The 25,651-nt window shown below is 43.7% G+C and overlaps 1 protein-coding gene, 1 long non-coding RNA gene and 1 pseudogene across 3 annotated transcripts in view; 2 read left to right on the top strand and 1 right to left on the bottom strand.

Annotated features, from left to right (window-relative positions):
* The window catches only part of LOC135532513 (uncharacterized), a 31,231-nt gene extending 6,956 nt beyond the window's left edge, over positions 1-24,275 (bottom strand). The window contains exons 1-3 of one of the 2 annotated variants that reach the window (XR_010454356.1): positions 24,198-24,260; positions 23,898-24,051; positions 374-445 (exon numbers count right to left, since the gene is read on the bottom strand). This is a non-coding gene — a long non-coding RNA (uncharacterized LOC135532513). Of the gene's footprint in view, positions 1-373; positions 446-23,897 lie in introns of both variants that reach the window. The other variant, XR_010454355.1, reaches the window with a different exon arrangement.
* On the top strand, positions 4,671-6,172 carry LOC135532508 (chymotrypsin B-like). Its single transcript, XM_064959990.1, has 3 exons — positions 4,671-4,722; positions 5,007-5,275; positions 5,500-6,172. The coding sequence occupies exons 1-3, from the start codon at positions 4,671-4,673 to the stop codon at positions 5,974-5,976; spliced, it is 798 nt and encodes a 265-aa protein (XP_064816062.1). The 3' UTR covers positions 5,977-6,172.
* Positions 10,323-11,080, top strand: LOC135532511 (chymotrypsin B-like; annotated as a pseudogene).
* Positions 24,276-25,651: the final 1,376 nt, after the last annotated feature.

Raw genomic sequence — 25,651 nt, 5'->3', positions numbered from 1 at the left:
GGTGAAGTATAGGAGCCTGGAACTGTCTGGAAGCCACCACAGCAAGTCACTCTGTTCAATGCAGCGTTCGGTAAAATGGCCCCTAATCCACATCGGCTTGAGTTTAATGGCCCGCGCACGTCACTGATGCCTGGGATCGCCAAGTGCCGATGTTAGTTTGGCATCAGAGAATAGCCAACACAAAGTATTCCATTATGAAATCCTCTAAGATAGATGCACAACCAAACCAAATGTAACAACTTCCTTGTGCCAAGATTTTCACAAGTAGATTATTATGAATTGAAGAGGTTGTACAGTAAAGTACATAATGTGTCATTCATGTCGACATGAACTGAAAGAAGGTGAAGGAAAGTTAGCCATGTGAGAGTCATACCTTGTGTTTTTCTTCTGTGGTGCTGCTCCTATTCCGCTGTGACCCGGGGGGCTACCATACCGCGCAGTGAGACTGTGGAGAGAGCAGGGAGAGACACAGACTTAGTGAAGGAATGAGGTGAACAGCTCTCTGGACTCTTTCAACTGTAGCATCTTTGAGACATCATCTAATGCAATAAGGAGAGAGTCAGAGGAGAGCATTGCGCGAGACAGAGACAGTAACTAACAACGGGACACACATTTCATGTGTATGTCCTCTGTAGCTCAATTGGTAGAGCTTGGAATTTATTATTTTAATATTTTTTTTTATTTAACTAGGCAAGTCAATTAAGAACACATTTTGATTTACAATGACGGCCTAAAACAGTGGGTTAACTGCCTTGTTCAGGGGCAGAATGACATATTTTTTTATCTTGTCAGCTCAGGGATTCGATCTAGCAACCTTTCGGTTACTGGCCCAATGCTCTAACCACTAGGCTACCTGCCACCCCTACGCAATTCCTGGATAGTGATAGTGGGTTAAATTCCCGGAACCACCTGCTCGAAAAATGTTTGCAAGCATGAGGAAGTCACTTTGGATAAAAGTGTCTGCTACATAGCATTTATTATTACCATTATATGACTATATTATATTATTACCATTATATGACTATTATTACCATTATATGACTATATTATTACCAATATTTTACTATACTATTACCATTATATTACTATACTATTACCATTATATTACTATACTATTACCATTATATTATTATATTATTACCATTATTTTACTATATAATATTATTATCATTATATTACTATATTATTACCATTATATTATTATATTATTACTATATAATATTATTATCATTATATTACTATATTATTACCATTATATTACTATATTATAACCACATGTTTTTGAAGCATGTAACGGCTTCAATTAGCCTTTAACTGTAAAGCAACTCCCTCACCATAATGTGCCACTTCAACGTAATCTCCTACTGAATCTTGACTGATCTCCCTCAAAAAAAGAGTTTTAACTCCAGAAATAAAAACACATTCTTAATTAACAAAAGTGAATAAAAAACCCTACAGAGGAAGTGGTGTAGGAAACTCCTCCAGGCAAAGTCATAGTTTACAATGGGACACTCATTCTTAGTCATGTTGAGAGAATTAACGGCGAGGCTGGTGGTTACCGCCTCGCTTGGCCTCTGCTGGCGTTCGACAGGAAATAGTTAGGGAACTCGCGACGGACACAAAGAAAACAAAAGGGTGTTTAATGAACAAAAGGACTGCTTTAATCATAGTGAACACCCAGTAAATCAGGGTAAAAGCCAGGTGGTCGGGGTGAGTGGCTCTGAAAGCATGTGTCATTGCCAAGCTTCATCAACCCCACTATACAGGTCTATTGAGGACTGCCTGGTGGGAGCACAGCAGAGATACAACGCCTTGGCCTTTGGGGTCACACTTTACACTAAGTTCCATTGGGTCACACTTTACACTAAGTTCCATTGGGTCACACTTTACACTAAGTTCCATTGGGTCACTTTACACTAAGTTCCATTGGGTCACACTTTACACTAAGTTCCATTGGGTCACACTACACTAAGTTCCATTGGGTCACACTTTACACTAAGTTCCATTGGGTCACACTACACTAAGTTCCATTGGGTACACTAAGTTCCACTGGGTTTACACTAAGTTCCATTGGGTCACACTTTACACTAAGTTCCATTGGGTCACACTACACTAAGTTCCATTGGGTCACACTACACTAAGTTCCATTGGGTCACACTACACTAAGTTCCATTGGGTCACACTTTACACTAAGTTCCATTGGGTCACACTATACATTGGGACAGACTTTACATTACGTTACATGGGGTCACACTTTATATTAAGTTCCATTGGGTCACACTTTACACTAAGTTCCATTGGGTCACACTACACTAAGTTCCATTGGGTCACACTTTACACTAAGTTCCATTGGGTCACACTATACATTGGGACAGACTTTACATTACGTTACATGGGGTCACACTTTATATTAAGTTCCATTGGGTCACTTTACACTAAGTTCCATTGGGTCACACTTTACACTAAGTTCCATTGGGTCACACTATACATTGGGACAGACTTTACATTACGTTACATGGGGTCACACTTTATATTAAGTTCCATTGGGTCACTTTACACTAAGTTCCATTGGGTCACTTTACACTAAGTTCCATTGGGTCACACTATACATTGGGACAGACTTTACATTACGTTACATGGGGTCACACTTTATATTAAGTTCCATTGGGTCACTTTACACTAAGTTCCATTGGGTCACTTTACACTAAGTTCCATTGGGTCACACTATACATTGGGACAGACTTTACATTACGTTACATTGGGTCAGACTTTACATTAAGTTGCTACTGTTTCCATTTTTAAAACAGGAAAAACGAATATGCTGATGTTACTGTTAACTGTTAATATGACAGTATGGACGGGCCGTGATAATATAGACATTCATTTTTTTCTCAATTGTTTTGACACAATGAGGGACGTTCAAATCTCCCAAAAGAATTAACACAACCATCAAACCATTAGTATGCTTTCATTGTTTTACACAAATATAAAAATGTTAAACACATTTTTGCTAAAAACACTCACAAAAAGTTCAACATTCAGGTGAGTAATCCTGTATGTAATATTTAAGCATCATCAACTCAATTGCTGAGATGCATAGTACAACAAAACATTAACAGTGATATGTAACATTATGTTAGCCTGATAGCAATAGGTAACATTATGTTAGCCTGATAGCAATAGGCAACATTATGTTAGCCTGATAGCAATAGGTAACATTATGTTAGCCTGATAGCAATAGGTAACATTATGTTAGCCTGATAGCAATAGGTAACATTATGTTAGCCTGATAGCAATAGGTAACATTATGTTAGCCTGATAGCAATAGGCAACATTATGTTAGCCTGATAGCAATAGGTAACATTATGTTAGCCTGATAGCAATAGGTAACATTATGTTAGCCTGATAGCAATAGGCAACATTATGTTAGCCTGATAGCAATAGGTAACATTATGTTAGCCTGATAGCAATAGGTAACATTATGTTAGCCTGATAGCAATAGGTAACATTATGTTAGCCTGATAGCAATAGGTAACATTATGTTAGCCTGATAGAGATGTAAGGATTGAGGACAAAGTGGTTTTAGTATGTAATAATGTTCAGTGATATAAGTCAAAAGACTAAAACAAGAGGAACACATCGTGAAAGGGACCCTAGAGAGTTGTTATCTGGGGTTTTGAATTGCAGGTGTGTTTTTTCCAGTGGATAGGGAATGGACATGTGTTATCAGTTCAACCAAGGACACATGTAGGAAATAGGGTCACATCACTACAAAATGAGAAAAATAACAAGAAAATACCAAATGATTCTACATGAGACTCAAATTCATTCATGATCATGCAATATGAATTTTACACAACACTGTATAAAAGGGTTGCATATAAAGTCTTAAAACTGTTAGCTAAAACTGTTAGCACTATACAGAGCTATACATGTACATCTCTGGTTTGAAAATACATTTAAAATGACGTTGGATACAGTATATTGAATGACAGTCAACCGTCAACCATTGATCTAAATACTCCAATGACCCTTTCCTAAAGAAACAACATGTTCCACATACTATATGTAATGGTTTATCTTACAAAGTGTTCAAACTGCTTCCTATGTCTCAATGAACCCTGGGAGATGTACTACAAGATGAGTGGGAGGAGAGGTTGTCTTTCTTGCGCTAACACTCACACTTGTCATTGTCTTACTAGCAGGGACTTTGCTGATAGCTGCTTATTGAGGACACTGTGCTTACTATGACTGTGAGATGTGGTTGTCTCACCTAGCTATCTTAAGATGAATGCACTAACTACAAGTCGCTCTGGATAAGAGCGTCTGCTAAAACAAATACTAAAATGTCATCGTAATAGGGTTGAGTGGGAAGGGGGCCTTTCCCTCTGTGATGGTAAGAGGCCGTTTGGAGCACAGTTTCTGAGAGCACTCAAGGTCATGTTTCGATAACTGCTCTAAACCTCCTATTACATGGCTGAGAACAGTCTGATCGCCCAGCGTCGATAAGCAGCTGGATACATCATTCCCCTCCTTGAGGTTAATATTCTACCATGGTTACCCTCAATTTTCAAGTGAGGTGGACACACCTCGGTCTCCCATTGGTTATAGACAGGTGGGGTTTGGGAATAAATATGGTCCCCAGTCCACTAGACTGTCACATTCTCACAATGACTTTCCTCTGGTTCGTGTCCTGTCTCGCCTTCATCAGTGCCGCCTACGGTGAGTATTCACACCTTCTCTTTACCTACAGTGTTACCTCCTTGATTTAACCCTTAACCCTTGTTTTAATGCTAAAAGTGTAAAAGTAAGATGTGGAGTGCCTCAAGGCTCTGGTCTTGGACCACTACTGTTCTCATTATGTGCTACTGCTACATTGATAGCACCAGGTGATGTTATTTGGAAACACTTCCGTACGTTGGATGCCCATGGTTGAGTATGTTGCATTAAACAGAGCATTTAAACATGACGAGCTAAGTGTTTACAAAATATTTTCTTGTAACCAGGCTGCGGCATCCCCGCCATCAAGCCCGTGGTGTCTGGCTATGCCCGCATCGTTAATGGTGAGGAGGCTGTGCCCCACTCCTGGCCCTGGCAGGTATCTCTGCAGCAGACCAGCGGCTTCCACTTCTGTGGGGGATCCCTGATCAACGAGAACTGGGTGGTCACCGCCGCTCACTGCAACGTCGCTACCTACCACCGCGTGATCGTTGGAGAGCACAAGAGGGGCAGCGGCAACAACGCTGAGGACATCCAGATCCTGAAGCCCGCTAAGGTACAGCACAGTCACACATCCTCCTCTATAGCTCTGGGTAGAAGTTCCCCTCAGGCGCTGCTCTAGGATCAGCCTATCCCCCGCCGGCTCAGCTGATCCGATCAGTGATCCGTCGGAGCAACGACGTCCTGTAGTCCTACCTGAACTCTCCATTTCATAAAGGTTTCAGTTCTAACTGTCCCTTCTCTCCCTCAACCCACCGCACCCCCTCTCCTCACCCACAGGTGTTCACCCACCCCAAGTGGAACCCCAGTACCATCAACAACGATATCGCCCTGATCAAGCTGTCCACCCCTGCTGTCCTGAACACCAATGTGTCCCCGGTGTGCCTGGCTGAGACCGCCGACGTCTTTGCACCTGGCATGACCTGTGTGACCTCTGGCTGGGGTCTGCTGCGCTACAATGCTATCAACACCCCTAACCAGCTGCAGCAGGCTGCTCTGCCCCTGCTGTCCAACGAGCAGTGCAAGGAGCACTGGGGGAGCAGCATCTCCGACGTCATGATCTGTGCCGGTGGTGCTGGTGCTACCTCCTGCATGGGTGACTCCGGTGGCCCCCTGGTCTGTGAGAAGGACAACGTCTGGACCCTGGTCGGTATTGTGTCCTGGGGCAGCAGCCGTTGCTCCACCACTACCCCCGCTGTGTACGCCCGCGTCACCGAGCTCCGTTCCTGGGTGGACCAGACCCTGGCCGCCAACTAAGAGACATGCTGCAGCATCCCTGTCATCCTGTATATTGCTATGTCATTTTATGCATTGTAATGTCATACTATGTATTGCTATGTCATTCTATATATTACTATGTAATGTACAACAACGAAACATTAGCTACCAAGACTGAGAATGCCACACATTGGTCTGAACTGAACATGACATTCAATAAACATAAAAAATATTATTGTGCAGTAATTGTATGATTACTACATTCACAACATAATATGGGGGCCTCGAATGGTTGAGGGACAGCTATTTGGGAACTGTGAGAGGGGATCTTGGAGGGTTCGGGTTCACGCTTTTTGGACTAGTGGGAGTTCTGTCAACGTGCCCTTGAGCAGGGCATTGACCCTGGATGCTTCTGTGTGTCACTCTGAATGGGAGTCTGTTGGATGATGTAGTTGTTGAGCAGCTTCACTGCAAGCATATAGTATGTTTCGTATTTTCAAATTTAAAAATAAATAAATAAATAAAAAGCTACAGTAGCATGGAATCATTGACAAAACTTAAAACCAAGTGTATAAGGGCTATTATAAACCGGGTATTTTGGATCCTGGATGCTGATTGGCTGAAACAGCATTCCAGCTGTGTGTATATCATCGATATTCCAAGGGTATGATGCAAACATACTTGTTGATGTTCTATCTGAAAGTTTCACGACGCTATTCTTGATATGCCACAGCAAATGACAAAAGAAAAGCAATAAGCTTCTATTAATGCATGACCTAACCTTGCATCTAGCCTAGCGTTTGGTTTGCAACAGTCACATACAGTGCCTTGCGAAAGTATTTGGCCCCCTTGAACTTTGCGACCTTTTGCCACATTTCAGGCTTCAAACATAAAGTTATAAAACTGTATTTTTTTTGTGAAGAATCAACAACAAGTGGGACACAATCATGAAGTGGAACGACATTTATTGGATATTTCAAACTTTTTTTAACAAATCAAAAACTGAAAAATTGGGCGTGCAAAATTATTCAGCCCCTTTACTTTCAGTGCAGCAAACTCTCTCCAGAAGTTCAGTGAGGATCTCTGAATGATCCAATGTTGACCTAAAGGACTAATGATGATAAATACAATCCACCTGTGTGTAATCAAGTCTCCGTATAAATGCACCTGCACTGTGATAGTCTCAGAGGTCCGTTAAAAGCGCAGAGAGCATCATGAAGAACAAGGACCACACCAGGCAGGTCCGAGATACTGTTGTGAAGAAGTTTAAAGCCGGATTTGGATACAAAAATATTTCCCAAGCTTTAAACATCCCAAGGAGCACTGTGCAAGCGATAATATTGAAATGGAAGGAGTATCAGACCACTGCAAATCTACCAAGACCTGGCCGTCCCTCTAAACTTTCAGCTCATACAAGGAGAAGACTGATCAGAGATGCAGCCAAGAGGCCCATGATCACTCTGGATGAACTGCAGAGATCTACAGCTGAGGTGGGAGACTCTGTCCATAGGACAACAATCAGTCGTATATTGCACAAATCTGGCCTTTATGGAAGAGTGGCAAGAAGAAAGACATTTCTTAAAGATATCCATAAAAAGTGTTGTTTAAAGTTTGCCACAAGCTACCTGGGAGACACACCAAACATGTGGAAGAAGGTGCTCTGGTCAGATGAAACCAAAATGGAACTTTTTGGCAACAATGCAAAACGTTATGTTTGGCGTAAAAGCAACACAGCTCATCACCTTGAACACACCATCCCCACTGTCAAACATGGTGGTGGCAGCATCATGGTTTCAATCAGGAAGATGGTTGAAATTGATGGGAAGATGGATGGAGCCAAATACAGGACCATTCTGGAAGAAAACCTGATGGAGTCTGCAAAAGACCTGAGACTGGGACGGAGATTTGTCTTCCAACAAGACAATGATCCAAAACATAAAGCAAAATCTACAATGGAATGGTTCAAAAATAAACATATCCAGGTGTTAGAATGGCCAAGTGTAAGTCCAGACCTGAATCCAATCGAGAATCTGTGGAAAGAACTGAAAACTGCTGTTCACAAATGCTCTCCATCCAACCTCACTGAGCTTGAGCTGTTTTGCAAGGAGGAATGGGAAAAAATTTCAGTCTCTCGATGTGCAAAACTGATAGAGACATACCCCAAGCGACTTACAGCTGTAATCGCAGCAAAAGGTGGCGCTACAAAGTATTAACTTAAGGGGGCTGAATAATTTTGCACGCCCAATTTTTCAGTTTTTGATTTGTTAAAAAAGTTTGAAATATCCAATAAATGTCGTTCCACTTCATGATTGTGTCCCACTTGTTGTTGATTCTTCACAAAAAATACAGTTTTATATCTTTATGTTTGAAGCCTGAAATCTGGCAAAAGGTCGCAAAGTTCAAGGGGCGAATACTTTCGCAAGGCACTGTATGTGCCATTTTAACGAGGCTAATCAGGAAGTGTTCATTCCATTTCTCGCTCTACCTTTCTATCCAAAGTAAAGACGCAGACCGTGTCTGAAAACCCATACCCATACTTGTGTCCTAGTTAGCATTTTGGATGTGTGAAAATATAACGTTTTATAGTATGTGAAAAGTAGAAAGTTTCTTTAAAACGCCAGGATGTTATACTTATTTCGAGCGAGATGCATATGTTGTGATGTATCTGCTGTGTGTGACTGTAGAAATCGCTGCACATTATTGAGGAAGAGAATAAATGCACAGCCACACACATACCTGCCGACACATGCATTAATACACACATACACACTCGGACAAAGGACCAACTCACACTGTCACTGCACTGACAAACTAGCCTCATGAAAAGACAGAAATGCTCATAGCATTACATGTAGTCATTTTGAAACATTACCACAAAAAACCTCAGAGTCGTAACCTCTACAGGATCGGTGGGTCCCCCGCGGGACGGTTGAGCTAATGTAGGCTAATGCGATTAGCATGAGGTTGTCACTAACAAGAACATTTCCCAGGACATAAGACATATCTGATATTGGCCGAAACCTGAAATTCTTGTTAATCTAACTGCACTGTCCAATTTACAGTAGCTAGTACAGTGAAAGAATATCATGCTATTGTTTGAGGAGAGCGCACAGTTATGAACTTGAAAAGTTATTAATAAACCAATTAGGCACATATGGGCAGTCTTGATAGAAAATGTTGAACATAAATGCAATGGTTCATTGGATCAGTCTAAAACTTTGCACATACACAACTGCCATCTAGTGGCCAAAATCTAATTTGCGTCTGGGCTGGATAAATACATTATGGCCTTTCTCTTGAATGTCAAAGATGGCACAAACTGTACAGAAAAATACAATAAAATGCATGGTTTTTGTCTTTGTATTATTTTTACCAGATCTAATGTGTTATATTCTCCAACATTCATTTCACATTTCCACAAACATCAGTGTTTCCTTTCAAATGGTTCAAGAATATGCATATCCTTGCTTCAGGTCCTGAGCTACAGGCAGTTAGATTTGGGAATGTCAGTTTAGGCCAAAATTGAAAAAAGGGGCAGATCCTTAAGTTAAATTGCAGACTGAAGCAATCTACATAGGCAGCAACTAAACTCAACTTGACAAAATAGTAAGTCAAAACCTATGCAATAGTACTACGCATATAGGATAGGCCTATTGATCAAAGCTAAATACTGACTGGTAACACTTTCAATGAGGCATACATATAATGCCTTATAAATGCATTTATAATGCCTTATAATACACTTATTAGTATCTTATACTACTTGGTATAAGGCCAGAGAGCATAATGCATTATACGTTAACTATCTATCTCGCTTAGCTTGTTGGCATCAGTCATGTCATTAGCTTCCGCTAGCTCGTTAACCATCTTCACAGCCAGCTAGACAGCTAAGTTTTGGCATGTGCCTAGCTTTTCCAAATATATGTTGCTAGCTAACATAGCTGCCTACAGTAGTCCATGCTTATGTTCCTAGTTCTTTTCAATAAATGCAGTAAATATCAACAAGCACACAATAATCAAAAATGTAAAAATATGATTCAAAAAAAGTTTTTGTTATATTAGCATTAAGCTAGGATAAGAGGCCGTTTTGAGCAGAGTCTCGCCCTCCTGGTACTTGACTGAGAACTGTTTGATTGCCCAGCATTGACAAGCAGCTGGACATCCCCCTAGCATTGTAGAACCAGCCTGATTGCTGAGTTTACAATTTTATCAGTCTGGAGTCCCAACTCTTCAGACTGGTTCCAGCTGGATGACATCCTTGATGTTAATATTCTACCATGGCTACCCTCGGCTTTTGGGAGGGTTGGACACACCACAGTCTCTGATTGGTTACAGATGGATGGGGTTTGGAGATAGAGATACTATTTGTCTTCTAGACTGTCACAATGGCTTTTCTCTGGTTCGTCTCCTGTCTCGCGTTTGTAAGCGCCGCTAATGGCCATCTCCATCTCTCCCGTGGCTATGGCCGCATTATCAATAGTGAGGAGGCTGTGCCCCACTCCTGGCCCTGGCAGGTGTCCCTGCAGCAATCTGGCACCCACTTCTGTGGAGTTTCCCTGACAAACGAGTACTAGGTGGTGACTGCTGCTCACTGCGATGTCAAGACCTCCCACCGGCGAGCACGACATGCTCATGAGCAATGAGGCCATCCAGATCCTGAAGCCCGCTAAAGTGTTCACCCACCCCAGGTGGAACCCAGCACCATCAAGAATGACATCATCTTGATCAAGCTGGCCACCCCCACCACCCTGAGCGCCAAAGTGTCCCCCGTGTGTCTGGCTTCCTACGAAGACAACTTCGCCCCTGGCATGACCTGTGTGACTTCCGGCTGGTGCATGAGCAGCTACCAGCCTGCCAATTACCCCAACAAAACTGCAGCAGGGTGCTGTGCCCCTCCTGTCTGAGGAGGAGTGCAAGAAGCACTGAGGAAACATGATTCATGAAATGATCTGTGCTGGTGGTAAAGGTGTTTCCTCCTGCATGGGAGACTCGGTGGCCCCTGGTCTGTGAGAAGAACAAGGTGTGGAGCCTGGTCGGTATTGTGTTCTGGGGCAGCAGTGGTTGCTCTACCTCTACCCCCTCTGTGTACACCGGAGTCGCCGAGGTACGCACCTGGGTGGACATGGCCATGATGCTCAACTAAGAGCAATGCCACAGTTTCCCTGTCCAGAAAAATATGTACTGTGACACCATTCTAGGTTTTGTATCTATGTTTCAGTGGAGGCTGCAGAGGTAAGGACGGCTCATCATAATGGCCGGAGTGAATGGAATGGCATCAAACAGATGGATGTGTTTGATGTATTTGATACCATTCTACTGATTCCGCTTCTGCAATTACCACGAGCCCGTCCTCCCCATATTAAACAGTATTTTTACTACTTGATGACTTTAAATGCTGTGCACCCTTTGATAATCAAGAGACCCTTGGGTATGTTGTGGACCACAGGAGGTTGGTGACACCTTAATTGAGGAGAACGGGATCATGGTAATGGCTGGAACGGAACCAGTAGAATGGTATCAAATACATCAAACACATGGTTTCCAGGTGTTTGTTGACATTCCATTTTCTCTGTTCCGGCCATTATTATGAGCTGTTCTCCCTCAACAGCCTCCTGTGGTTGTGGTGGACTGTCAGTCAGTCCAGTGTGAAGCAGGTTATTCATGTCTACAGTATAAGGGAAGAAGGTCTCTTGTGCAGTCGTGGCCAAAAGTTTTGAGAATGACACAAATATGAATTTTCACAAAGTCTGCTGCCTCAGTTTGTGTGATGGCAAGTTGCATATACTCCAGAATGTTATGAAGAGTGATCAGATGAATTGCAAAGTCCCTCTTTGCCATGCAAATGAACTGAATACCCCCCCAAAAAAACATTTCCACTGCACTTCAGCCCTGCCACAAAAGGACCAGCTGACATCATGTCAGTGATTCTTTCGTTAACACAGGTGTGAGTGTTGACGAGAACAAGGCTGGAGATCACTCTGTCATGCTGATTTACTTTGAATAACATACTGGAAGCTTCAAACGGAGGGTGGTGCGTGGAATCTTCTTCCTCTGTCAAACATGGTTACCTGCAAGGAAACACGTGACGTCATCATTGCTTTGCACAAAAAGGGCTTCACAGGCAAGGATATTGCTGCCAGTAAGATTGCACCTAAATCAACCATTTATCAGATCATCAAGAACTTCAAGGAGAGCGGTTCAATTGTTGTGAAGAAGGCTTCAGAGTGCCCAAGAAAGTCCAGCAAGCACCAAGACCGTCTCCTAAAGTTGATTCAGCTGTGGGATCGGGGCACCACCAGCACAGAGCTTGCTCAGGAATGACAGCAGGCAGGTGTGAGTGCATCGGCACGCACAGTGAGGCAAACACTTTTGGAGGATGGCATGGTGTCAAGAAGGGCAGCAAAGAAACCACTTCTCTCCACAAAAAAACATTAGGGACAGACTGATATTCTGGAAAGGTACAGGGATTGGACTGCTGAGGACTGGGGTAAAGTCATTTCTCTGATGAATCCCCTTTCCGATTGTTTGGGGCATCTGGAAAAAAAGCTTGTCCGGAGAAGACAAGGTGAGCGCTACCATCAGTCCTGTGTCATGCCAACAGTTAAGCATCCTGAGACCATTCATGTGTGGGTTTGCTTCTCAGCCAAGGGAGTGGGCTCACTCACAATTTTGCCTAAGAACACAGCCATGAATAAAGAATGGTACCAACACATCCTCTGAGAGCAACTTCTCCCAACCATCCAGGAACAGTTTGGTGACGAACAATGCCTTTTCCAGCACGATGGAGCACCTTGCCATAAGGCAAAAGTGATAACTAAGTGGCTCGGGGAACAAAACATCCATATTTTTGGTCCATGGCCAGGAAACTCCCCAGACCTTAATCCAATTGAGAACTTGTGGTCAATCCTCAAGAGGCAGGTGGACAAAAGCAAAATCCACAAATTCTGACAAACTCCAAGCATTTATTATGCGAGAATGGGCTGCCACCAGTCAGGATGTGGCCCAGAAGTTAATTGACAGCATGTCAGGGCGGATTGCAAAGGTCTTGAAAAAGAAGGGTCAACCCTAGAAATATTGACTTTTTGCATCAACTTCATGTAATTGTCAATAAAAGTCTTTGACACTTGTAATTATACTTCAGTATTCCATAGTAACATCTGACAAAAATATCTAAAGACACTAAAGCAGCAAACTTTGTGGAAATTAATATTTGTGTCATTCTCAAAACTTTTGGCCACGACTGTACTCTGTAAATCACACATGCAATACTGTAGCCTAATTCCCAAAGCTGACCCACTAAGACTCCTAACAACGCCAGAGTGGACTCAGGAAAGCTGACCTCCCTGGCCTTTAACTGTCATCACAAACAAACAAAACACACAGGTTTCTGAATAAACAATGTCATTGGTCATCTAGAGTTACCTGATCTTGCCCGACAGTCAGGACATCTCCTCTGTGTTTATCTGTTTGTTAGTTATTTAGTTTTAGGCTAGTGGAAGAGATGAGGGCCAATAAACCCACCCATAAGAGGTGAGTGATACCCAGTCCCAGTGCCAGTTGCCTTGGAATGTAAATGAAGACTAGACTGAACACTTAATGCATGCTGGGTAAATTGGCACACTCAATAATTATCGGAATAAAATAACTGCGGTTTTCAAGGGCAAAATTAGCGCAGTTTTACAGAAGCGACAGAAGGGATATGCAGATTATCAAAAGCATTTAGATTGGATTTCTGAATATGCTTATAAGATATAAATATTCAGGTCATCTTTATGGTTCACAGGTCACTTCCTCCCAGATGGGAGAGAGACAGGAAAAGGAAGGACAGATGGAAGGAAGTTGGGAGAGGGAGGTTTTGGTGCCACTTGTGATGAGAAAGTATTCCATTTTACAGAATAAATAAATAATTTATTAGACATTATTGCTCAGTTGGTTTCATTAGGGCTACTGAAGAGATCTTATCTTAGATTAAAACTGGCCAACACAGAGCCATACCCTTATCAATGCATGGTTGGCCTCCCAATGAACTCCCAACTCCCAATGAAAGTGATAACGATCATTTGGTGTAGCGTAGTGCTCCTGTTCAAATTACCCTCAACTCTAATGAGTTTTAGTCAAACTGACTGTCTAAGTCGTAACTGTGGACGCTCTCTCTTCCTAGTAAATTAACACGGCTTTGATTTGATTTTGAGGAGGTGCCAAGTCATTGTTGGCTACTAATTAACCAAACAAGGCAGACGAAGAAAAGCACCTGGGCGGATTCCCCACTTCTGTTTTTTAGGGGAAACCGATGTTAGATTGAAAATTCTGTATCCCCGAGAACCAGAAACATTCGGTTTCTGACAACACTGTTAAGGGTGGCTACTAATTAACCTCTGAGATATCCATTATGCATGGCTCTTCTTCTGCTGTATACCAATTATCTAAATATAGGGAAGTACCATAGAGCTTTAATGAACTAGGGAAGTACCATTGAGCTTCAATGAGCTAGGGAAGTACCACAGAGCTTCAATGAGCCAGTGAAGTACCATTGAGCATCAAAGAGCTAGGGAAGTACCATAGAGCTTCAATGAGCAAGGGAAGTACCATAGAGCTTTAATGAACTAGGGAAGTACCATTGAGCTTCAATGAGCTAGGGAAGTACCATAGAGCTTTAATGAACTAGGGAAGTACCATTGAGCTTCAATGAGCTAGGGAAGTACCATAGAGCTTTAATGAACTAGGGAAGTACCATTGAGCATCAATGAGCTAAGGAAGTACCATTGTGCATCAATGAGCTAAGGAAGTACCATAGAGCTTCAATGAGCTAGGGAAGTATCATAGAGCATCATTGACCTGGCCAAGGCTTTCGACTCTGTCAATCACCATATTCTTATTGGCAGACTCGACAGCATTGGTTTCTCAAATGATTGCCTTGCCTGGTTCACCAACGACTTCTCTGATATTCATTTTGTCAAATCGGAGGGCCTGTTGTCCGGTCCTCTGGCAGTCTCTATGGGGGTGCCGCAGGGTTATATTCTTGGGCTGACTCTCTTCTCTGTATACATCAATGATGTCGCTCTTGCTGCTGGTGATTCTCTGATCCACCTCTAAGCAGACGACACCATTCTGTATACTTCTGGCACCTCTTTGGACAATGTGTTAACCAACCTCCAGATGAGCTTCAATGCCATACAACTCTCCTTCTGTTTTAATTTAATTTTTAATTTTACCTTTATTTAACCAGGCAAGTCAGTTAAGAACAAATTCTTATTTTCAATGACGGCCTGGGAACAGTGGGTTAACTGCCTGTTCAGGGGCAGAACGACTGATTTGAACCTTGTCAGCTCGGGGGTTTGAACTCGCAACCTTCCGGTTACTAGTCCAACGCTCTAACCACTAGGCTACCCTGCCGCCCCAGGGTAGCCTAGTGGCCTCCAACTGCTCTTAAATGCAAGTAAAACTAAATGCATGCTATTCAATCGATCACTGCCCGCACCTGCCCGCCCGTCCAGCATCACTACTCTGGACGGCTCTGACTTAGAATATGTGGACAACTACAAATACCTAGGTGTCTGGTTAGACTGTAAACTCTCCTTCCAGACTCACATCAAGCATCTCCAGTCCAAAATTAAATCTAGAATCGACTTCCTATTTCACAACAAAGCGTCCTTCACTCATGCTGCCAAACATACCCTCGTCAAACTGACCATCCTACCGATCCTCGACTTCAGAGATGTCATCTATAAAATAGCCTCCAACACTCTACTCAACAAATTGGATGCAGTCTATCACAGTGCCATCTGTTTTGTCACCAAAACCCCATATACTACCCACACCTTGCAACCTGTACGCTCTTGTTGGTTGGCCCTCGCTTCATACTCGTCGCCAAACCCACTGGCTACAGGTTATCTATAAGTCTCTGCTAGGTAAAGCCCCGCTTTATCTCAGCTCACTGGTCACCATAGCAGCACCCACTCGTAGCACGCACTCCAGCAGGTATATCTCACTGGTCACCCCCAAAGCCAATTCCTCCTTTGGTCGCCTTTCCTTCCAGTTCTCTGCTGCCAATGACTGGAACAAACTGCAAAAATCACTGAAGCTGGAGACCCATATCTCCCTCACTAGCTTTAAGCACCAGCTGTCAGAGCAGCTCACAGATCACTGCACCTGTACACAGCCCATCTGTAAACAGCCTATCTATCTACCTCATCGCCATACTGTATTTATTTATTTATCTTCCTCCTTTGCACCCCAGTATCTCTACTTGCACATTCATCTTCTACACATCTACCATTCCAGTGTTTAATTGCTATATTGTAATTACTTCGCCACAATGGCCTATTTATTGCCTTAACTCCCTTATTTTACCTCATTTGCACTCACTGTATATAGACTTTTTTCCTACTGTATTATTGACTATGTTTGTTTATTCCATGTGTAACTCTGAGTTGTTGTATGTGTCTAACTGCTATGCTTTATCTTGGCCAGGTCGCAGTTGTAAATGAGAACTTGTTCTCAACTAGCCTACCTGGTTAAATAAAGGTTAAATAAAAAAAATAAAAAATAAAAGCGCTAGGGATGTACCATAGTGCTTCAAAAATACACACAGGGCAATTTCCCATTATATCTACCTGTTCATATTATTGTGTTAATGGAAGGTGTATGTATGGCATCTGACAGAGACGTAATAAAAACCCCGTAACCAACGATGCTCCCCACTCACTCCGCTATCCTCTCTCCTCCCAGAATCCTTTGTGTGAGGGGTAAAGTAAATGGTTCACGTAGGGAAGATAGCCGCGGTGCCATGATTAATGGAAGCCATCATTCCCAGAGGATGAAGCCGCAACGTGGGCGCAACAACTCTGCTCAAACCTTTCTCATCTTTTATCATGAACGTGCCTTGGATCTTTTCCCATTTTCTCCCTGAGTTTCATATTTCAGATGGCCCTATTGTGAATAGGCATTAGTGTCAGGTTAACGGATGGGGTTTAATTAAAGTTAGAGAGGGTCACAGTGCTAGATCACTAGCTACTGGTCTGTGGAACTGGTAGAAAGAGCTAGCGCTACACTAGCCTACAGTGCATTGAAATTGTACAGCAGCATGTGTTTCACTTAATTAAACTGACAGGGGACTGCACAGCACATGTTTCAGTGTGGCCCAATGAATCCCCTATAAAGTCTGCTGGAACATAAAAGCCACAGTATATTCCTACCCTCTAGCGTTTATCCAAACCACGACCTTTAAGATATTTCCATGTGGAGAAAACATATGAGGTAAAGATACGCTGTACAATATGTCAGGTCACATTGATTAGGACATACATCACCGAGTGCAATCTACTGAACTGCGACAACGGCCTTGCGCATAGCATATGAGAGATATATTGGAGAGGCATCGCTGTCCTATTAGATATGAGCTATGGTTATCTATTCACTTTGCCTCAACAGTGTCATAATTCTGAGGTCAGCCAATAGCTAATCCCTCCATGATCCACAACGGCAGATTCCTCTGTTGACAGTAGGTATGAAGATGTCCTCCGACAGTGACACACCCACACATGCATACACACACATACGCGCACACACCCACACGCGCCCTTTTAAACCAGGCTAAATCAGGGAGTGGGAATATTATCTCTCGCTCTACCTCTCAAAGTAAAGACACATAGGGGGCTGCCCAATCCCTCACCACATTGATAACTTCAGTTCTATCAATTGCTGTATACAGCTCATCTAATATAGTGTCAATATAGTGATGAACTAAAGCCTGTGTGAAAAGACAGCCATGCTCGTAGCATTACACATAGAAACATTGAAACACGACCACTCAGAAACCTCAGAGTAGATTCACTTACAGACTATAGAGTAGATTCACTTACAGACTATAGAGTAGATTCACTTACAGACTATAGAGTAGATTCACTTACAGACTATAGAGTAGATTCACTTACAGACTATAGAGTAGATTCACTTACAGACTATAGAGTAGATTCACTTACAGACTATAGAGTAGATGCACTTACAGACTATAGAGTAGATTCACTTACAGACTATAGAGTAGATTCACTTACAGACTATAGAGTAGATTCACTTACAGACTATAGAGTAGATTCACTTACAGACTATAGAGTAGATTCACTTACAGACTATAGAGTAGATTCACTTACAGACTATAGAGTAGATTCACTTACAGACTATAGAGTAGATTCACTTACAGACTATAGAGTAGATTCCCTTAAAGACTATAGAGTAGATTCACTTACAGACTATAGAGTAGATTCCCTTAAAGACTATAGAGTAGATTCACTTACAGACTATAGAGTAGATTCCCTTAAAGACTATAGAGTAGATTCACTTACAGACTATAGAGTAGATTCCCTTAAAGACACGACATATAGAAACATCTCCACAAGCAGCATCTCATAGCTCCCTTTCAACCAGCTTCACAAAATAACACATAAAAACCTATGCAGGCAATAATACTAAGATGTGAAACTAGTTTGAGTAAAGGCAGTCAATTACCAGTTCATGATGACATCAACACAGTCTCCTAATCCAACTACAGTACCACGCTTGGCTTTAAATCAGAACAGAGAGCCAACAGGCACCGACACTCTACTCAGTACAATACCTAGAGGGGTCTGGCTTGGCTTTCCCATAGAGCAGACGACTCTTTCTCTCCCGGGGCTTGGCGGTGGGCAGGCGCGAGCGCGAGACAAGGGGGTCAACTTGTTCACCATGGGACATGATGAGTTAAGTGGGAGGGATCGTCGATGCTGCCCCACTACCTTCTACAGCTCCAGCCCCAGAGGCTCCTGGGTGTCGCGGCCACCAATGGGGAGTTTCCCCCCAACATATATGCATGCACACACGCACTCACGTACAGAGCACTTGGCCTGCTCACATTTACAGTTGCAGCACTAGGCTTTCTATAGCCAGCACCTGCTGCTGGAGCCCTAATCGGCCTCACTGGTGTCTGGGGGGAGAGAGGAGGATGTGTGTGTGTGTGTGTGTGTGTGTGTGTGTGTGTGTGTGTGTGTGTGTGTGTGTGTGTGTGTGTGTGTGTGTGTGTGTGTGTGTGTGTGTGTGTGTGTGTGTGTGTGTGTATATGTGTATGTGTGTATGTGTGTGTGATTAAGTGAGTGAAAGATAATTGATAATTGCTTTATAAAAAGCAACACTACATTGTTCAGTGGATCAGACTACATTGTCCTAGATTGTATTTTTGTTCAGGAGATCCAGACAGGGCTGGTCACGTCTGTGAAATCAGACAATGCGGTACGCAGGTTGACGTTTATTGGGATGAGTCTTGTCCTTGAGACAAAACTTCTGCTAGATGGGCCACCTGCAAAGTCAAAATTGGCTATACTGTAAAAATGTATGAAAACAAAAATGTGCTTTTTAGTCTTCGATTAAGGTTAGGGTTAGGCATTAGGGTTAACAGTGTGGTTAAGGTTAGACATTAGGGTTAGCAGTGTGGTTAAGGTTAGGGTTAGGAATTAGGGTTAGCAGTGTGGTTAAGGTTATGGTTAGCAGCGTGCTTAAGGTTAGGGTTAGGCATTAGGGTTAGCAGTGTGCTTAAGGTTAGGGTTAGGCATTAAGGTTAGCAGTGTGCTTAAGGTTAGGGTTAGGCATTAGGGTTAGCAGTGTGGTTAAGGTTATGGGTAGCAGTGTGCTTAAGGTTAGGGTTAGGAATTAGGGTTAGCAGTGTGCTTAAGGTTAGGGTTAAGGTTGGGTTCAATGAAATTGTGGCTGTTCCAACTAGTGTCCACTCTGCAGAGCTGCCTCCAGTACAAGATTCATGATGACAAATGCTAATCTGCATGTCATACGAGCAGAGAGGTGAATGCTAACCTGCATGTCATACGAGCAGAGAGGTGAATGCTAACCTGCATGTCATACGAGCAGAGATGTGAATGCTAACCTGCATGTCATACGAGCAGAGATGTGAATGCTAACCTGCATGTCATACGAGCAGAGAGGTGAATGCTAACCTGCATGTCATACGAGCAGAGAGGTGAATGCTAACCTGCATGTCATACGAGCAGAGAGGTGAATGCTAACCTGCATGTCATACGAGCAGAGAGGTGAATGCTAACCTGCATGTCATACGAGCAAAGAGGTGAATGCTAACCTGCATGTCATACGAGCAGAGAGGTGAATGCTAACCTGCATGTCATACGAGCAGAGAGGTGAATGCTAACCTGCATGTCATACGAGCAGAGAGGTGAATGCTTACTCAGAGTATATTTAACTTGAAACACTTTACAGCTCAAGCTAATTGGCCAATGTAACATGTCCTCATATTCCCCTACAGTAGAATACCAAAAAATCCTTCTTGTGTCGGTTCTGAAATATTTATGACAGACTGACTAATCATCATGGTTTGCGTCAGATTTTTGACACACACACACACACACACACACACACACACACACACACACACACACACACACACACACACACACACACACACACACACACACACACACACACACACACATGCAGACACACACCGTATTTGGTTCTCCATTAAAACCACCACCACACCAACCACTTCTCTACTGGGAAAACAATGGCTTCCTGTAGCAGTGATGGGCTGTGGAGTATCGCATCTCGTGGGGTGTTGATTTAATAATCTCCCCCAGGGGAATGAGACGTTACTGGGCCTGGCAGACCTTGAGGAAACCCTGGCAGATCCTGGGTGTTGTTGGAAGCCAACCCCATACATTTAACGAACCCTCTGGTTCCTGGCTCCTTATGGCCTCCTGGCCTACTTCTGCTGTGTGACATCACCAAGGCCCGGCTTGGGGTATCGGACCCGCACCTGTCGCTTGTTGCTGCCTCTGACTGGGAGAGGTCCCAGAAAGCTGAGGCCCGAGAGGGAGGAATGAGGGGCAGCTGTGCCTCTCTGCGCACCCCTCCCACCCACATCCAGGCTAAAACCCCTAGACTCAGTTATTCAGTTATAGCCTCTCTGCGTACCCCTCCCACACACAGCCAGGCTAAAACCCCTAGACTCAGTTATTCAGTTATAGCCTCTCTGCGCACCCCTCCCACCCACAGCCAGGCTAAAACCCCTAGACTCAGTTATTCAGTTATAGCCTCTCTGCGTACCCCTCCACCCACAGCCAGGCTAAAACCCCTAGACTCAGTTATTCAGTTATAGCCTCTCTGCGTACCCCTCCCACCCACAGCCAGGCTAAAACCCCTAGACTCAGTTATTCAGTTATAGCCTCTCTGCGCACCCCTCCCACCCACAGCCAGGCTAAAACCCCTAGACTCAGTTATTCAGTTATAGCCTCTCTGCGTACCCCTCCCACACACAGCCAGGCTAAAACCCCTAGACTCAGTTATTCAGTTATAGCCTCTCTGCGTACCCCTCCCACCCACAGCCAGGCTAAAACCCCTAGACTCAGTTATTCAGTTATAGCTCTCTGCGCACCCTCCCACCCACAGCCAGGCTAAAACCCCTAGACTCAGTTATTCAGTTATAGCTCTCTGCGTACCCCCTCCCACCCACAGCCAGGCTAAAACCCCTAGACTCAGTTATTCAGTTATAGCCTCTCTGCGTACCCCTCCCACCCACAGCCAGGCTAAAACCCCTAGACTCAGTTATTCAGTTAAAGCCTCTCTGCGCACCCCTCCCACCCACAGCCAGGCTAAAACCCCTAGACTCAGTTATTCAGTTATAGCCTCTCTGCGTACCCCTCCACACACAGCCAGGCTAAAACCCCTAGACTCAGTTATTCAGTTATAGACTCTCTGCGCACCCCTCCCACCCACAGCCAGGCTAAAACCCCTAGACTCAGTTATTCAGTTATAGCCTCTCTGCGCACCCCTCCCACCCACAGCCAGGCTAAAACCCCTAGACTCAGTTATTCAGTTATAGCCTCTCTGCGTACCCCTCCCACCCACAGCCAGGCTAAAACCCCTAGACTCAGTTATTCAGTTATAGCCTCTCTGCGCACCCCTCCCACACACAGCCAGGCTAAAACCCTAGACTCAGTTATTCAGTTATAGCCTCTCTGCGCACCCTCCCACCCACAGCCAGGCTAAAACCCCTAGACTCAGTTATTCAGTTATAGCCTCTCTGCGTACCCCTCCCACCCACAGCCAGGCTAAAACCCCTAGACTCAGTTATTCAGTTAAAGCCTCTCTGCGCACCCCTCCCACACACAGCCAGGCTAAAACCCCTAGACTCAGTTATTCAGTTATAGCCTCTCTGCGTACCCCTCCCACACACAGCCAGGCTAAAACCCCTAGACTCAGTTATTCAGTTATAGCCTCTCAAACTCTGCTCCTCCTTGCCTCTCTCCCTCTCTAGCGTTCCGCAGTCCTGACAGTGACCAGAGGATCAACACCGGGTACCTCAGAATACATCCACACACCAGCAGCAGGCCAGACCAGGGCCTGGTTGGGAGGTGTAACCTGAGCTCGCCAAGGGAATTCCACCCATCTGTGGCACTTTAAACCTCTCTTCAGATGCTTCTCTCAGGCTGGGCTGTCTATTTACATCACATGGGCCTGGATCCCTTCCTGTTTTTATTGCTTAGTGGGCAGCGGCAGAATCCACTTTCTGTCTACTTCTGCAATGTGTTGAAATGTTCCTCTGTTAACTCCTATCTGTTTATTAAATGTATGTCTAAACTACTGGCACACAGCTCGGACACCCATACATACCCCACAAGACAGGCCACAAGAGGTCTCTTCACAGTCCCCAAGTCCAAAACAGACTTGGGAGGCACACAGTACTACATAGAGCCATGACTACATGGAACTCTATTCAACAGTACTACATAGAGCCATGACTACATGGAACTCTATTCAACAGTACTACATAGAGCCATGACTACATGGAACTCTATTCCACAGTACTACATAGAGCCATGACTACATGGAACTCTATTCAACAGTACCACATAGAGTCATGACTACATGGAACTCTATTCTACAGTACCACATAGAGTCATGACTACACGGAACTCTATTCCACAGTACTACATAGAGTCATGACTACATGGAACTCTATTCCACAGTACTACATAGAGCCATGACTACATGGAACTCTATTCCACAGTACCACATAGAGCCATGACTACATGGAACTCTATTCAACAGTACTACATAGAGCCATGACTACATGGAACTCTATTCAACAGTACCACATAGAGTCATGACTACATGGAACTCTATTCCACAGTATCACATAGAGCCATGACTACATGGAACTCTATTCAACAGTACTACATAGAGCCATGACTACATGGAACTCTATTCCACAGTACCACATAGAGTCATGACTACATGGAACTCTATTCCACAGTACCACATAGAGTCATGACTACATGGAACTCTATTCCACATCAAGTAACTGACGCAGGCAGTAAAATTTGATTTAAAAAACACCTTATGGAACCGGGACTGTGAAGCAACACAAACATATGCATCGACACACACACACACACACACACACACACACACACACACACACACACACACACACACACACACACACACACACACACACACACACACACACACACACACACACACACACACACACACACACACACACACATACACATGGATTTAGTACTGTAGATATGGTGGAGCAGGGGCCTGAGGGCACACCGTGTGTTGTGAAATCTCTGACTGTATTGTAATGTTTAAATTATATCAACTGTCTTAATTTTGCTGGACCCCAGGAAGATTAGCTGCTGCCTTGGATCCATAATAAATGCAAATGGTGTGAAAATACATAGCAGGGACCTGTTTGGACGAGACAAGCTCAATTTGAACCGCACACCAAAGTCAAAATATCCCAAGATCAAATGTGTTCAGAAGCAAAATAACACACCAGCATAGTGGCTGCAAATGTGACTAGTAAACCATTAGTAAGGAAAATGCAAAACTGACCCAAAATGTAGCATCTAGCGCCAACTTCACCCGGAGCCATTGAGGACAACTGAGCCTACCTGGACTGCATCTCTGGTTGCGTTTTGAGGGTGGTCTGGTGTGTAAGCTCTACCAGGGACTGGTAGTACTGCTGCTGCTGCTGCTGCTGCTGCTTGTAGCGAGACAGGATGAAGAAGAGTCCCAGGATGGTCTTCAGATTCCCATTCCGGATCTCTGACGGGTAGACAGGGGAACAGAGCACATCACTATCAGGAACGGGGGTTCAAATCTAGCTGCTGCCAACAACACGGAAATGTATGCACGCAGTACTGTAATTGGTTTGGATAAAAGCGTCAGCTAGCTAAATTACATATATTTACCGCCCTGTGTGATTCCTGGCTTGGCTAAGAGAAGACACAAACACACATCTGACACAAGGGAAGTGAGTATCTAGTGTTGTTTTCGTCTCAGAATGAGGAAGTGAGAATGAAATAGTGAGTCAGGTAGAGTGTGCTATTACTAACGGAACAAGTGTCTAATTTAACTGTAACCGTGGCAACCTATTTTTGATTTTCATTTTGTTGATATTGACTATTTCACAATTATTGCACTAGGGATTCACGTAAGACCACTGGCTGAGTGACTTAGTCCTCGTGAGAAATGGGTTCAGACTAGGTTGCACACATTCACTCTAAACTTACTCTAAAATGCTTTTAAAGTTCACTTCTCCCTGCAAAACAAAGGGAGCCTATCAACTGTGATATGATTCATCTGAAATCCAGGAATGAAAATGTATCTCTCGCTCAGCCCCCGTCATTGGAGCGCTAACGCATCCACTTGTGAAATGGCTTTTCATATCAGAATAGCTGACACAGAGGCTGTTTGAAAGATTTCAACAGCTGACACAGCAGTTTACGTAACGGGGCTCAACTTTCTTGGCCTGTTGTTTGGCGATTACAAAAAGTTGGAAAGATTAATCTTTACGTTTTCGATTTCAAACTCCAGGAAGCAGTAATTTATACCGTTACATTGCAGCAGTCCAAACGGGCAGTATTCACTTGAAGAACGAAAACGTCCCACATTCATTCGGGCAAAGCAATTTGTCACTGGCCACAGAATAATTAGAGATTTACTGTGTAGAAAACAATAGCACAACAGAAATACAGGGCCTTTTGAGGTTACGATTTGAAACATGAAGGACCAGTTACCCGGAACCAGATTAAGCCTGTTTGTGGACTAAAAAACATGCTGAATGGAGAATCTCCATTGAAAGTGTTTACTAGTCCAGGACTAGGCTTAATCTGGTTCAAGGAAAACCATCCTAAAGAGTAAGAGATAGAAGCAGTTGACCATGTGAACATCTATTCAGACATTCAGACAAATACAGACATTTGATGTCAATGTGACCAGTTGTCTCCTCGTGCTTCATGGATGTGGAACAAATTCATTAAACACAGATATCGCAGCAGGGTTGTCATTTAGAGAAAAAAACAAAACAGCTGCGATTTTGAGAAAAATGGAACCGAACTTGATCCAGATATTGGGTAACGGAGGGAAGTCCACCATGATAGGGTTTCCTCTAACACCAGCCTGCTTTACCAGCCTGCTTTACCAGCCTGCTCCCACTCTTTCTATTCAGCCTGCTTCCAGAGACCCTCTCCCTCAGAATGATCCAATTATGGTTAGTTATGCTAAGCTCCATTGGCCCCACCATACAGGAGCACATGTCTTATGCCCAGTTTCAAAGCAACGTGGGCTAAGTGCTGTCAGCACTTCGGGGGCCAGTCCTCCTTGGGCCACAGTCAGAGTATATGGGACCCGCTTCGAGGGACTT

The sequence above is a fragment of the Oncorhynchus masou genome, unplaced genomic scaffold, assembly GCF_036934945.1.
Source record: "Oncorhynchus masou masou isolate Uvic2021 unplaced genomic scaffold, UVic_Omas_1.1 unplaced_scaffold_1886, whole genome shotgun sequence".
NCBI lineage: Eukaryota > Metazoa > Chordata > Actinopteri > Salmoniformes > Salmonidae > Oncorhynchus > Oncorhynchus masou.
The sequence above is the reverse complement of the archived record's forward strand: the minus strand, read 5'-3'. Positions and strand labels throughout refer to the sequence as shown.

Excerpts from the sequence above, each read along its gene's own strand:
- LOC135532508 (XM_064959990.1), top strand. The coding sequence starts at position 4,671 with ATGACTTTCCTCTGGTTCGTGTCCTGTCTCGCCTTCATCAGTGCCGCC. Across the intron at positions 4,723-5,006 it reads CTTCATCAGTGCCGCCTACG|GCTGCGGCATCCCCGCCATC; the intron begins GTGAGTATTCAC and ends TCTTGTAACCAG. Across the intron at positions 5,276-5,499 it reads AGATCCTGAAGCCCGCTAAG|GTGTTCACCCACCCCAAGTG; the intron begins GTACAGCACAGT and ends CCTCACCCACAG.